Genomic DNA, 12,807 nt, shown 5'->3' with positions numbered 1-12,807 from the left:
AGATGGTGTTGAGTTAGCACTCAGCCACTACCACATACTGTTCATGGTTGTTTTCTACTGCTGACTAATCGTTAGGTACTTAGTCACATTCCCTCATAAGGAGTCACTAGGTGCTACTCAGCAGTTCGTGGTTACTGAGTGCTGTTCATTGTATTTTGGGTACTGTTCAGCCTCAGTGGTCAGTATTTACTGGCTGCTACTTAGTAGATGGTAGTTATTGGGTGCCACCTGGTAGTAGTTAGTAGATACTTGCCAGTACTTAGCAATCATTGAGTACTATTCAATATTAAGTGCTATTCAGTACTTGGTGGTTATGGAGCATTAATTAGTAATGGTTTTGGTGTACTAGTCAGGAGCTGGTAGCTACTGAGCATATTCAGTAGTTGTAGTCTGCGAATACTAGTCAGTATCCTGTGGCTGAGTCTTGCTATTGGTGTGTGGTTCTCCAGTACTTGTACTTAGTCTCATGCCCACATGTGCTAATTGTGTCCAAGTGGGGGGGGGCTGTAGGGCAGGCAGCCCAGTGTGGTGCATGGAGCATGTCTGGAGGACACTGCCTCCCATCAACTGTGGCCTCCACTTCAGGCTGGTCTAGCCCAGGGGTCTAGGGTTGTGACTGGGATAACATAAAGATGTGCCTTGGATCCTGGGGCTCAGGATCCAAGAGCTGTCTGTACCTGGGGAAGCTGGTGCTGGTGGAATTCAGGGGTTTGACCCTTTGGTCTGGCCCATTTCAGCCTCATGCAATCACAGCACCTCTCAAATCTGGGGTAACCTTCAGGCAGGAGGGGACACATTAAATATAGAGACAGCTGCAGTCTGGTGGGCCCTGTTTCTTGCCAGGCATTTATATTTAAGCACTGGCTCCTGTTTGGTGGCATCAGCAGTGCTTGGCAGTGTCAGGTCATCTGAGCAGAGAGCTGGCAGTCTGTTGGTCCTGGGGGACAGACTTAGGGACAGCCCAGTGTGAGGACCGTTCCTTCCCCCAGAGGTCTCTCTTAGGGGCTGTGAAGACCTGTTCAGCCTCAACCACTACTCTGAGCCCCCCTTGACTTGCTGTCTTGCTGGGGTCCCATCACTAAAGCTCCCATGAATGATACCCAGTGGAAGGTGAGGGGTTTCACTTTCTAAACCCCCCCCCCCACCTTGTCAGCTCCTCTTTTTCTCACCCTGCCATTAGAGAGGCCCTGGGAATGGGATGGTGGGGCAGCCTACCACAGCAAGGTCAGAGGCCAGGAATCAGGAAACACCCCTCATGTCCATTCTGGTCATTACCCTGGTCTACCCAGCACCCCCGCATTTCCCACAGAACATGGCACTTCTGCTATAGCTTGTGTCTGTGTTTGGGAAAGACTGCTTCTCTGGCGACTCCACTCATACACAGACAACCCTTAAAACATAAGAAGTTCTGGCTTTAGATACTTCCTTAGTGGGGAGGGTCTTGGGTCTTAGGGTACAGAGAAGCCCTTGGGGCGGGGGCAGAGGATTTGCTGCATGAGCCTCAGGACTTGTGGCTAAGCAGAGGGGACCCTGGAGGTCACCATTCATGGGCCATGCCATGGGGACCAGGTGGGGAGACCAAGTGCCTGCTGGTGGGGGGCCCAGCTCCTGCCCTTCTGAGGGCACCCCTGCTACATCCACCCTGGGCACCTGGTTCTGACTGTGACTGTGTCCTGCTGTTTCCTGCCTGCCTGAGCTCTGGGTACTGCGGTCACTGTCCTCTGTAGTCTGCTGCTTGTGGCTCCTGTGATACGCTCGCCCCTCCCTCCCAGGGTGATCCTCACCCCCCCCCCCCCAGCATGTTTTCCTCTGCCGCCTGGCTCCCTCGGTCCCTGTCTGCCCGCCTGCCCGCCTAGCCACCCTCTCTGCAGCCGCGTCTCCGCCTCCAGCCCCGCCCGCCGCTACCGCATTGCCGTACTGCAGGGGCGCTGAGCGGGACCCCCTCCCGGAGAGATAAAGCCGCCAGCGCCGCGCTGCCAGGCCTCTGGCTGAGACCTCAGCTCCGGGTAAGGACGCTCGGCCTCGTGGGGTTGGGGGGCGTCCTGGTCTCCCACTCCCTGCGAGGGCTCATCTCGGGGGCTCGGGGGCTCGGGGGCATGCGGGGGACAGCACTCCGGGAGGTTGCGCTGCCCCCAGGCCCTGTGCTCGATGGTCGATGGTCGATGGTCGGTCCCCAGGCTGTGCGGTGGGGTGGGGGCACCCGGTGGCACTTGTTTACAAGACGCTGAAGGTGGCGGTGGCCCTGCTGCTGTGACCTTGGGGCCACCTGGGGCTTTGCTGGTTGGGGTTGGCTCGCTGGTGTTGGGCGGGGGGGGGGCTCTTCTGAGAGTTGGGCTGTGGTGCTGGGGAGAGGGCCTAGCGGAGGAAGGGGGCCTGGGACCCCTGTCACTTTGTCCCCACCCCGTGTCCTCCTGGAATCAAACCCTAAAATGGAGCCATTAACGAGGCCTTCCTGACACTGCCCCCCCCCCACCTGGCCCTCTGGCATTCCCACTGACCTCCAGATGGAGCCCAACAGTGACCCCAGGGAGGAGGGGAGGGAGGGGCTGCCCCCATCTGCCCCACCCCCACAGTGCAGGTCTGTTTGCCTCAGCTGCTGAGCTGGGTGCACCAGCTCTGGACAGAGCAGGGACCCCCACCTCATGACCCTGGGAGGCCGGAGCTATTCTGGCCCCCTGGCTGGGCATCCATCAGTGCCCGTCAGAGTCCTGACCAGCCTATCTCCCCTGTGCCAGCTGGCTGGGCAGGGATGAGAGGAAGATGGCGCTGGCCCTGCTTAAGGGGGGGACAGGGGAGCCCAGACTGTTCTCCCTCCCAGCTCTTTGAGTGGAGGAAGGGTGGGCTAGGGTACTTTGTGGGGTGGGGGTTCAGGATACGGGGGGCAGGCATTGGGGATAGGGCTTTGGAGAGTTGGGCAGGGTGACTCATCACCAGGCATCTGACTGGTCATGGGGCTCTGGATCCAGGGGGTGTTCACCCTCCCTGCTGGGAGCTCTGTGGTCTTGACTCCCAGATATTTGTTGTGGATCAGATTGTTCAGGCTGTCTGCTGGGCTTGGGGGGGGAGGGCTCTTCCCCTCACCCCAGTGTGGGCATTGATCCTGGTTCTGGCATCTGATGTGGGCAGTGTGGGTACTGTCTCACCCTGAGGCTCTCCATCACTTGTTTCCTGCCCCCCCTTAGAATCACTGCTTGGTACCCCCTCGCTCAGAGGCAGAGCACCTCCAGTTCTCACCAGCCCCTCCCCACAACCCAGACAGAATGGGCAAGGAGAAGACCCACATCAACATCGTGGTCATTGGCCATGTGGACTCAGGCAAGTCCACCACAACAGGGCACCTCATCTATAAATGTGGGGGCATCGACAAGAGGACAATCGAGAAGTTTGAAAAGGAGGCAGCTGAGGTGAGCCTGGGGGAGTCCTGGGGGACAGGGCTCCACTTATTACCTCCAGGGCATGAACCCGGGGACCCCAGGGAGGGGTGCATCTCCCTCAGGGTCCTGATGGGAGATGGGGGAGTAGGAGATTTCTTGGAGGTTTGGCTGTGCCCAGAGTGGGGCTCCTGTGTCCACAGGGCTGGGGGTTGGAGGGGGTGCTGCCCTCACTTGTCCCAGGGCTGGGCCTGGACCAGAGACACAGGGTAGCTATTAATAGCAGTATGATGGGCACCCAGCCTGGCAGCTCCATTTGCTTGTGCTGGGGGGTGTGGGAGGTTGGGCTGCTCGTCCAGACTGGTCCCTTAGTGGGTTCTGATGAGGAAGAGAGGTGGCAGATTCCCCCAAGTGACTGAGCCCTGTGGGTGGGCAGTGCCATCTTTCCTGAGGTCCAGAGGAGGCCACATCAAGGGCCTCTGGGGCCTGAGATGAAGCCCTTCTCTGGGAGGGCAATGGGGTGCTTTAGGCTCTACATCTGACTGCCCCCCCCCCCCGTGTTTACAGAGCATTTGGTTGGGGTCTGGCTGGGTCTGTCCAATGTCCCTCCTGCCAGGGAGGCCTCACCGGCTGGAGCCCCATCCCTTGTAGGCTTTGGCCAGCAGCTCGACCCAGTTGGGGAGCCTGATGTGGGGGGCTGGATGCCACCATTCAGGCAGCTGTGCCTGACTTCCTTTCCCCGGTGGGGCAAGGAACAGGGGGAGGAGGAGTTTTTGATGCAGTAGAAAGAGCTGGAAACCCAGCCCTTCCCGGCAACCTCATCTGTACTGCTTTCCTTTTATTTTATGTCAGAGGGTTTTCTTTTCTTTCTTTTTTTTTTTTTTTAGTTTGATGCCATTGGCATCAATGCCATTAGCCTCTGGGTGATGCAGAGTGGGGAGGGGGTCCCGGGCTTCAGATCAAGAGTGCTCTCAGTCAGGGAGGGGTTGAAGCCAACCAACCTAGCAGATTGGCTCTTCCAGCACCTCCCGGCCCTTGCGCCACCTGCTGGTGGAGAGCAAATAGTACTTCATAGGTTCCAGAGTGTCTTTGCGGTTTTGGGGGCCAGCTGCCTCTCTGGTACCAGTGCCAGGGGAGCAGGGGGCAAGGAAGAAGGAGGTTCTGTTCTGGGGTACATGCCCACAGTCCCAGGCCCCACCCTGAGATGTACACCCCATCTACTGTTCCAGATGGGCAAAGGCTCCTTCAAATACGCTTGGGTGCTGGACAAGCTGAAGGCGGAGCGAGAACGTGGCATCACCATCGACATCTCCCTCTGGAAGTTTGAGACCACCAAGTATTACATCACCATCATCGATGCCCCAGGCCACCGAGACTTCATCAAGAACATGATCACCGGCACGTCCCAGGTGGGAGGTGGGAAGGGCTTAGGGGTGGGACATGGTGGGGAAGGGGGGTTGGGATCACTGTAGGGGAATAGAGCCCCCTCTGCTTCTTTGCCAGAGCATGAGAATACCACCTTAGCCACTTCTCACTCCACCTGGTACAGAACCCCTCAAAGAGCCCCAGAGAATTGTCTGACATGTCACCCTGGCAAGCAGGCCCCTGAAAAGTTGGCCACTGTCATTCACAGATGGGGACATAGAGGCCTGGAGGTGGACAGAGGGGTAGACAGATGCAGGCAGGGGCAAGCAGATATCACAGGGGTGCCCATGCCATGGAGAGGCAGACAGGAAGACAGACAGAAGAACCAGCCTCCCCACCCCAGGAGAGGGGCCTGCCTCACCTTGTGCCCACCCCACCAGGCTGACTGTGCGGTGCTGATCGTGGCGGCAGGTGTGGGTGAGTTCGAGGCGGGCATCTCCAAAAACGGGCAGACGCGGGAGCATGCACTGCTGGCCTACACGCTGGGTGTGAAACAGCTCATTGTGGGTGTGAACAAGATGGATTCCACCGAGCCTGCCTACAGTGAGAAGCGCTACGATGAGATTGTTAAGGAAGTCAGCGCCTACATCAAGAAGATCGGCTACAACCCTGCCACTGTGCCCTTCGTGCCCATCTCTGGCTGGCATGGCGACAACATGCTGGAGCCCTCCCCCAATGTGAGTGCCCGAGGTCCAGGCTGGGTGGGGGGTGGGGAGGTGGCCCTTTGGGCTCCCTTTCATTGTGGGGTGGAGGTCCCAATGGGAAGGTCAGAGTCTGGTAGGGACCTCCACCTCCTCAGGGTCCAGGGATGCCTCTCCCTGCATCTGGGGAGCATCTGTTCATCATAGCATTCTGGGGACACTATCTCTGGGGTGGGGGTGCTGTGGAAGGGCACTTTCCCTTCCCCAAGTCTGTGGTTAGTAGACCCAGGAGTGCTGGGTGTGCTGCTAGAAGTGGGAGGTGATGGGGAGGCATGACCTCAGGGCCATCAGTGCAGAAGCTTTCTGCATGGGGGATCCCTCCTGGGGGGTTTGGGTTGGGGCTCCCTCCAGAGGGCTAGTCCAGAATCCTGTCTGGGTCTCAGTCTGAGCAGAATCTGGGCCTTGGGTGGGGCTACTTTTAGCCGGTCTCCCTTTCCAGAGAGAGGTCTCTTTCTTAGGGTCCTCAGAGGTCAGGAGTGGGAGCTGGAGGCAGGGGCCAGCTCAGCTTGATGAGAAGTGGCACAGCATGGACTGTGTGCCCAGGGTCCATGGGGGGTCTGACTCCCCCACCTCCTAGCATTTCCAGGGGGTCAGGGGGCAAGGGACCAAGGAGCAGGGCTGGGCAGGTGCAGGAATCACTAGGGTGGATGCCTCCTTTCTCTGACACAGATGCCGTGGTTCAAAGGCTGGAAGGTGGAACGCAAGGAGGGCAATGCCAGTGGTGTGTCCCTGCTGGAGGCCCTGGACACTATCCTGCCCCCCACACGGCCCACTGACAAACCCCTGCGTCTGCCACTGCAAGACGTGTACAAGATTGGCGGTGAGTGTGGGGTGCCCTGTGGGGGCCCCTCCCCGAAACCCTTTCCCTCCTGAGGCCAGGGTTCTGACTAGGAGCTCCTGGGCCTGCTTCTCTCTGCCTCTACTTAATACCATAAACCTTTTGGGGGACCATTCACCCATTTATGCATTCATCCATCCATCCATCCATCCATCCATCCATCCATCCATCCATCCCTTGAACTATCTGTCCATCCCACCTACCCCTTCATCTGTTCGACATCCAACTAGCATCCATCTATCCATTAGGCCACATGTCCAACCATCTTTTCATCTACCTACCAGCCACCCACTGGCCTGTCCAGGTCTTCCTCCTTCCAGATGGGGTTCTGGCCCTAGACCAGGAGTTGGTGGTACACAGTAATGACACAGGGGTGACTCCCCCAAGAGACCCCAGTCTTGTGGGAATGAGGTGTGCTGTTCAGGAGGTGCCATAGGAACTGTACCCAAGCTTGGGGACCATGAGGACACTGGTGGAGGACAAGGGGCTAGAGCCAGAGATGCTGGGAGCCTGGGTGCACAGACCATAGCCACCAGCTTTGGTCTCCATTATACAGAACCCCTCATGAGCCTCCATCAGCATTGGGGAGATGGGGTAGACCCTCTAAACCTTGGGAGGGGTCAGACACCTATGGGGGTCCCCAAATTCCCCCTCTGGGACTACAGGTCGAGTGGGCTGGACTCTCTGCACCCTCCCCCACTCTGTCCTTTTTCCTTGTGCTCCTGGGAATTCTCGGTTGGGGTTCCCCCGTACTCCTCACTGTCTGCTACCCTCACGGCCCCTTACCCCTGGGCTCAGGCATCGGCACAGTGCCTGTGGGCCGTGTGGAGACTGGCATCCTGCGGCCTGGCATGGTCGTGACCTTCGCTCCAGTGAATATCACCACAGAGGTGAAGTCTGTGGAGATGCATCATGAGGCTCTGAGTGAAGCCCTGCCCGGAGACAATGTGGGCTTCAACGTGAAGAACGTATCGGTCAAGGACATTCGCCGAGGCAACGTGTGCGGGGACAGCAAGTCTGACCCACCCCAGGAGGCCGCCCAGTTCACCTCCCAGGTGGGTGGCCCGTCCCTGGGGGTGGAGAACTTGAGGCTGTGGGCTCTGATGGGGGCTCAAGACATAGGGACAGCAGCCCCAGGTAGACACAGCCTGGAGATGCTTCTGTCAGCTTAATCCTGGGTGACTCTGTGCTACCCTTATCCTCCACACTGTCACTATGAGCCTCACCTTTCCACAGGATCATTTTAAAAGTTGTCTGTGGGGCTGGTAGAGTGCACCCTTCACCATCCACAAAGACCTGGCTCTAGTCCTTTGCTGCCACATGGGGGTCCTGGCATGGGGGACACTTCATGAGTACTCTCTCTCTCTATTTTGGCAACTGGAATTATGGCTTGGGCTCAGTGTCTACATGACTCCATTGTTCTGGTAATCATTAAACAAATGGTAGTGGGGGCCAGATGGTAGTACAGTGGGTTAAACACATGTGGCGCAAAGCACAAGGACCAGCATAAGGATCCTGGTTCGAGCCCCTGGCTCCCCATCTGCGGGGGGTCGATTCAAAAGTGGTGAAGCAGGTCTATCTTTTTCTCACCCTCTTTGTCTTCCCCTCCTCTCTCAATTTCTTTCTGTCCTATCCAACAACAATGACAGCAATAACAACAGCAATAAACAACAGCGGCAACAAAAGGGAAAAAGTAGCCTTCAGGAGCAGTGGATTTGTAGTGCAGGCTCTGAGCCCCAGCAATAACCCTGGAGGCAAAAAGAAAAGTAGTAGTGATTTAGTAGTGGTTCACACAATTATAAAATCAGAGGGGTGTAGTTTCATATCCCACTCACCACCAAAGTTCTATGCCACACCCATAGCCACCATAGTTCTAAGTTTATTTCCCAAGTCATTTTTTAATTTGTGATAATAATGGTTTACAAGATTGCAAGATTACAGGGCATATTTCCACACTGCACCCAACACCAGAGTTCTTTTATTGAAATTTTTATTTATAAAAAGGAAACACTGACAAAAACCATAGGATAAGAGGGGTACAACTCCACACAATTCCCACCACCAGAACTCCATATCCCATCCCCTCCCCTGATAGTTTTCCTATTTTTTAACTCTGTAGGATTATGAACCCAAGGTCATTATGGGGTGCAGAAGGTGGAAGGTCTGGCTTCTATAATTGCTTCCCCACTGAACATGGGCATTGACAGGTCGATCCATACTCCCAGCCTGTCTCTCTCTTTCCCTAGTGGGGTGGGGCTTTGGGGAAGTGGGGCTCCAGGACACATTGGTGGGGTCATCTTCCCAGGGAAGTCCAGTTGACATCATGTTAGCATTTGGAACCTGGTGGCTGAAAAAAAGCGTTAATATATAAAGCCAAACAAATTGTTGACTAATCATGACCCTAAAGGCTGGAATAGTTCAGATGAAGAGTTGGGGGGGGTCTCCATTTTGCAGATAGTAGGCTTATTTTGAAAGGCCCCATGACTATACTAGTTTTTTTTTTTTTTTTCCCCTGTGCCTGACATCTGATATGCAGGTGGATCCAAGTTATGGGGAGATGATGTCATGGCTGGAAAAAGGACCAGAAATCTGGATCAGGGAAGAGTAGCTCCCTAATATGGGAAAGGTGTATAAATATTGTTAACTGTAAACCCCATCAATGTGATCTGATCTGCGGCCCATATTCAGCTTAGGAGCCTATGTGACCTCTGCATCCCTGTAGATCCGACCTCACATTCTGTGGTCATGAGTAGGAACGTTTCAAGCTGCCCCAATTTCAGGACCCATTTTTCTCAGGTAGAACGTAGCCACTACCAAAGTTCTGTGCTTGGTCCCCTAGAACCACTATAGTTCTCATAAAGTCTTAGAGACAGTTTGTTACTTTTTTTTCTCCTTTGCAAGTTTGTGTGTTTCAATTCTTTATATTCTACATATGAGAAAAACCACCTGGTACTTGCCTTTCACCTCCTTACTGACTTGAATAAGCATCATCACCTCCAGCTTCATCCACTTTGTCCCAAAGGACATAATATCATCTTTTAAAATTGCAGAGTAGTCTTCCATGGAATATATGTCCCCCAGCTTCCTTATCCAGTCATCTGTTAATGAACATTTAGGCTGCTTCCACTCTTTAGCTATTGTGAGTAATGTAGCTATATATAATAGTGTATATATCCATCTGAACTAATGATTTCAAGGTTATTTATTTATTTTACCAGAACACTGCTCAGCTCTGGCTTATGGAGATGTTGGGGACTGAACCTTGGCCCTCAAATCCTTAGGCATGAAAGTTTTCTGCATAGCTACTTTGCTATCTCCCCAGCCTTCATAGTTGTTTTAAAACAGACAGTGTAAGAGAGATAGATAGCCAGAGAGGAGAGGCACCTGCAGCACTACTTTGCCACATTTGAAGCTTCCTTCTGCAGGTGGGGAGACCAGCAGATTGAGCCTAGTTCCTCCTGCATGGTAACATGTAAACATTACTAGGTGAAGCAGCACCTCTACCTCTCTCTAGTGTGAAAGTACAGAACTCCAGAGGTAACCCAAGGGACAAAGTAAATCAATAGAACTGGTTTTGTTGAGATTACTCAAGTATAATAATCAGGGGGTCAGGTGCTGTTACCTGGATGTGAACCCTGGTACCACATGGAAGTGCCATGGACAGCACTAGGGGGAGCTCTGTCAATGGTAGAGTGCTACTGAGTTGTCACTTTCTGTCTTTTCCTTTCTTGGAAAAAAGAAAGAAAGAAAGAAAGAAAGGAGAAAAAGAAGAAAATACACCCAGGCATGAGACCCTGGGTCCATTCCCTGGTATCACATAAGAAAAAAAAGAAATGTGGTCCTAGGGGGCTGGGCACACCAGGTTAAGTGTACATAGTACAAAGTGCAAGAAGCCATGCAAAGATCCCAGTATGACCCCCCCCCCAGCTCCCCACATGCAGGGGGGACGCTTCATAAGTGGTGAAGGAGGTCTGCAGGTGTCTCTCAATCTCTCTCACTTTCTATCTCCCCCTCCCACTTTCAATTTCTCTTTGTCCTAATAAAATGGAAAGAAAAAAAAAAAAGGCTGCTAGGAGCAGTGGCAGACACAAAGCCCCAGCAATAGCCCTGGGGGCAAAAAAAAAAAAAAGAAACGTGGTCCTGGAGATGGTCCCTAGCAGCATATGTATCAGACAGAGTGAAGTCTGGCTGTCTTTCTCTTTCTATCTCTCTCATAAATAAATAAGTAAGTAAAATATTAAAAAAGAAAGAAAGGCGTAAGGACCAGCGTAAGGACCCCAGTTTGAGCCCCCAGCTCCCCATCTGCAGGGGAGTCAATTCACAGGCGGTGAAGCAGGTCTGCAGGTGTCTTTTTCTCCCCCCTCTGTCTTCCCCTCCTCTCTCCATTTCTCTCTGTCCTATCCAACAACGATGACATCAGTAACAACAATAATAACTACAACAATAAAAAACAAGGGCAACAAAAGGGAATAAATAAATAAATATTTTTTTTAAAAAAGAAAGAAGTGTGTGGTTGTGAGAGGGCACACTTTCCCATGTATAACAACCTGGGTTTCAGCCCCAGGCACTACATGGGAGCACGATTCACAACATTGAGGGAATCTTCACGAACAGTACAGGTGCTGTGGTAGATCTCCTTTTCTTGCTTCATCTCTGTCTCTATCCAAAATTAAAAGGAAGAGTCCACTGAGCAGTGAAATTGTGCCTACACTCAATAATTGTGGTCTGGTTTTGTCATTGCTGCCTGAGCTATGCCTGCCGCCTTTCCAAACCTGCACTTGAGGATTGTCGCTTTCTGCATTTGCCAGTTGCTTCATTCAGGCCTTGGGTCCAGATCAAAGGGGTTGTCTCTCAAGCGGTCCCGGGCCCAGGTAAGTCTCATGACCCACTGTAACTCCCTCCCCCCAGGTCATCATTCTCAACCACCCTGGGCAGATCAGCGCTGGCTACTCGCCCGTCATTGACTGCCACACGGCCCACATCGCCTGTAAGTTTGCCGAGCTGAAGGAGAAGATTGACCGGCGCTCTGGCAAGAAGCTGGAGGACAACCCCAAGTCTCTCAAGTCAGGCGATGCAGCCATCGTGGAGATGGTGCCCGGGAAGCCTATGTGTGTGGAGAGCTTCTCCCAGTACCCGCCTCTCGGTAAGTGTGTAGTGGTGGGGGCTGTAGCCTCAGGCTGGCTGGTCTAGGTTGGAATAGGGATCCACTTGCAGGCCGGGCCCTTTCCTCTACGCTGCACTTACTGGGAACAGATAAGCCCACTGGGCAGGCCTGGTACGGGTATCCCCTCTGCAGAAGGAAGATCTCCAGTGACTGGTCCAAGACCGCAGTTAGTCTCAGGAGGAGCTAGACTGAGATCTACCCCAGCAGTTTGTTCCACAGGATCCCCAAAGGATGACTTCAGACAGCTGTGGGAGCTGTGTGGTTTGCCAAGATTTAGAGACAGCAGAACGACCCTGCTTCACACCCACTTAATTACTGCAATGCCTTTGGTGGGAGTCCAGAGAGCCCCACATACTTTGTCCCCTTAATGTCACGCCACACCTGGAAGCCAGTGACTTGGGCGGCACATGTGGGGGGGGGCGGAGGGGGGAAGGATGTTATAGGGGTAGTGAGCCCGGGCGCTGCATCGACCCTCCACAGGCCCGGCCCCGGCGGGCTTGTGGGTGGAAATATGGAGCCAGACCTGTGACCTAGGGGCCAAGTCTTGTGACTCGGAGGGCTTGGGGGCGTGGCCTTAGACTCCGCCCCTCACGCCCTCTCCCCCGCAGGCCGCTTCGCAGTGCGTGACATGCGGCAGACGGTGGCCGTGGGCGTCATCAAGAACGTGGAGAAGAAGAGCGGCGGCGCTGGCAAGGTGACCAAGTCAGCGCAGAAGGCGCAGAAGGCGGGCAAGTGAAGCGCGTGCGCCCGCGGCGCGACCCTTCCCGGCGGCGCCGCGCCCCGCCCCCCGACGCGCCCCGCCCCCTGCCGGCCCCGGCCCCGCCCCCGCCCCCGCCAGGCGCATGTCTGCACCTCCGCCTGCAAGAGGCTCTACGTCAGCGACTGGATGCTCGCCATCAAGGTCCAGTGGAAGTTCTTTAAGAGGAAAGGCGCCCCGCCCCGGCTTCCGCGTCCCCCCGCTGAGCTCAGTGCCCCTTTCACCAATAAACTGAGCGACCCCACTGCCGTGTGCGCCTGCTGCTGGGTTTGCCGGGGCTCTGGGGACCCTCTCTCCCGCACCCTTCCTCCCCGCCTGTTCAGAACCCCCCCAAACCTACCCCACTAGGCAGAGTCACCTTGCTGGGTCTTAGCTAGGAGACCACCTCAACGCCCGCTGGCCTGGCTTGCTCGAAAGTCGCTCTCAGTAAGTCAGAGAACTCACTTTGGAGCAGCAGATGGGGGGCTGATAGTTTGGGCATGTGTCTGAGACATGCCTGGGAGCTGAGGACCCCCCCCCCCACACACACACATACACACACCTCCCTGCAG

General features: G+C 54.8%; 1 protein-coding gene across 1 annotated transcript; it reads left to right on the top strand.

Annotated features, from left to right (window-relative positions):
• The first annotated feature begins 1,819 nt into the window (after positions 1 to 1,819).
• Positions 1,820 to 12,500, top strand: EEF1A2 (eukaryotic translation elongation factor 1 alpha 2). The gene is made up of 8 exons (XM_060171619.1): positions 1,820 to 2,006; positions 3,183 to 3,404; positions 4,601 to 4,780; positions 5,177 to 5,473; positions 6,167 to 6,317; positions 7,134 to 7,390; positions 11,244 to 11,478; positions 12,108 to 12,500. Exons 2-8 carry the CDS (start codon positions 3,261 to 3,263, stop codon positions 12,233 to 12,235), a joined length of 1,392 nt encoding a protein of 463 aa, XP_060027602.1. The 5' UTR covers positions 1,820 to 2,006; positions 3,183 to 3,260; the 3' UTR covers positions 12,236 to 12,500.
• The last annotated feature ends 307 nt before the right edge of the window (positions 12,501 to 12,807 follow it).

This window comes from Erinaceus europaeus, chromosome 14 (assembly GCF_950295315.1).
Source record: "Erinaceus europaeus chromosome 14, mEriEur2.1, whole genome shotgun sequence".
Taxonomy (NCBI): Eukaryota; Metazoa; Chordata; class Mammalia; order Eulipotyphla; family Erinaceidae; genus Erinaceus; species Erinaceus europaeus.
Note: the sequence above shows the minus strand (reverse complement) of the source record. Positions and strands in the feature narration are given on the sequence as shown.

What these genes read in the sequence shown, in the direction of transcription:
- EEF1A2 (XM_060171619.1), top strand. Translation starts at nt 3,261, where the DNA reads ATGGGCAAGGAGAAGACCCACATCAACATCGTGGTCATTGGCCATGTG. An exon ending in TTGAAAAGGAGGCAGCTGAG is followed by an intron (nt 3,405 to 4,600) that starts GTGAGCCTGGGG and finishes CTACTGTTCCAG; the next exon opens with ATGGGCAAAGGCTCCTTCAA. An exon ending in AGACGTGTACAAGATTGGCG is followed by an intron (nt 6,318 to 7,133) that starts GTGAGTGTGGGG and finishes CCCTGGGCTCAG; the next exon opens with GCATCGGCACAGTGCCTGTG.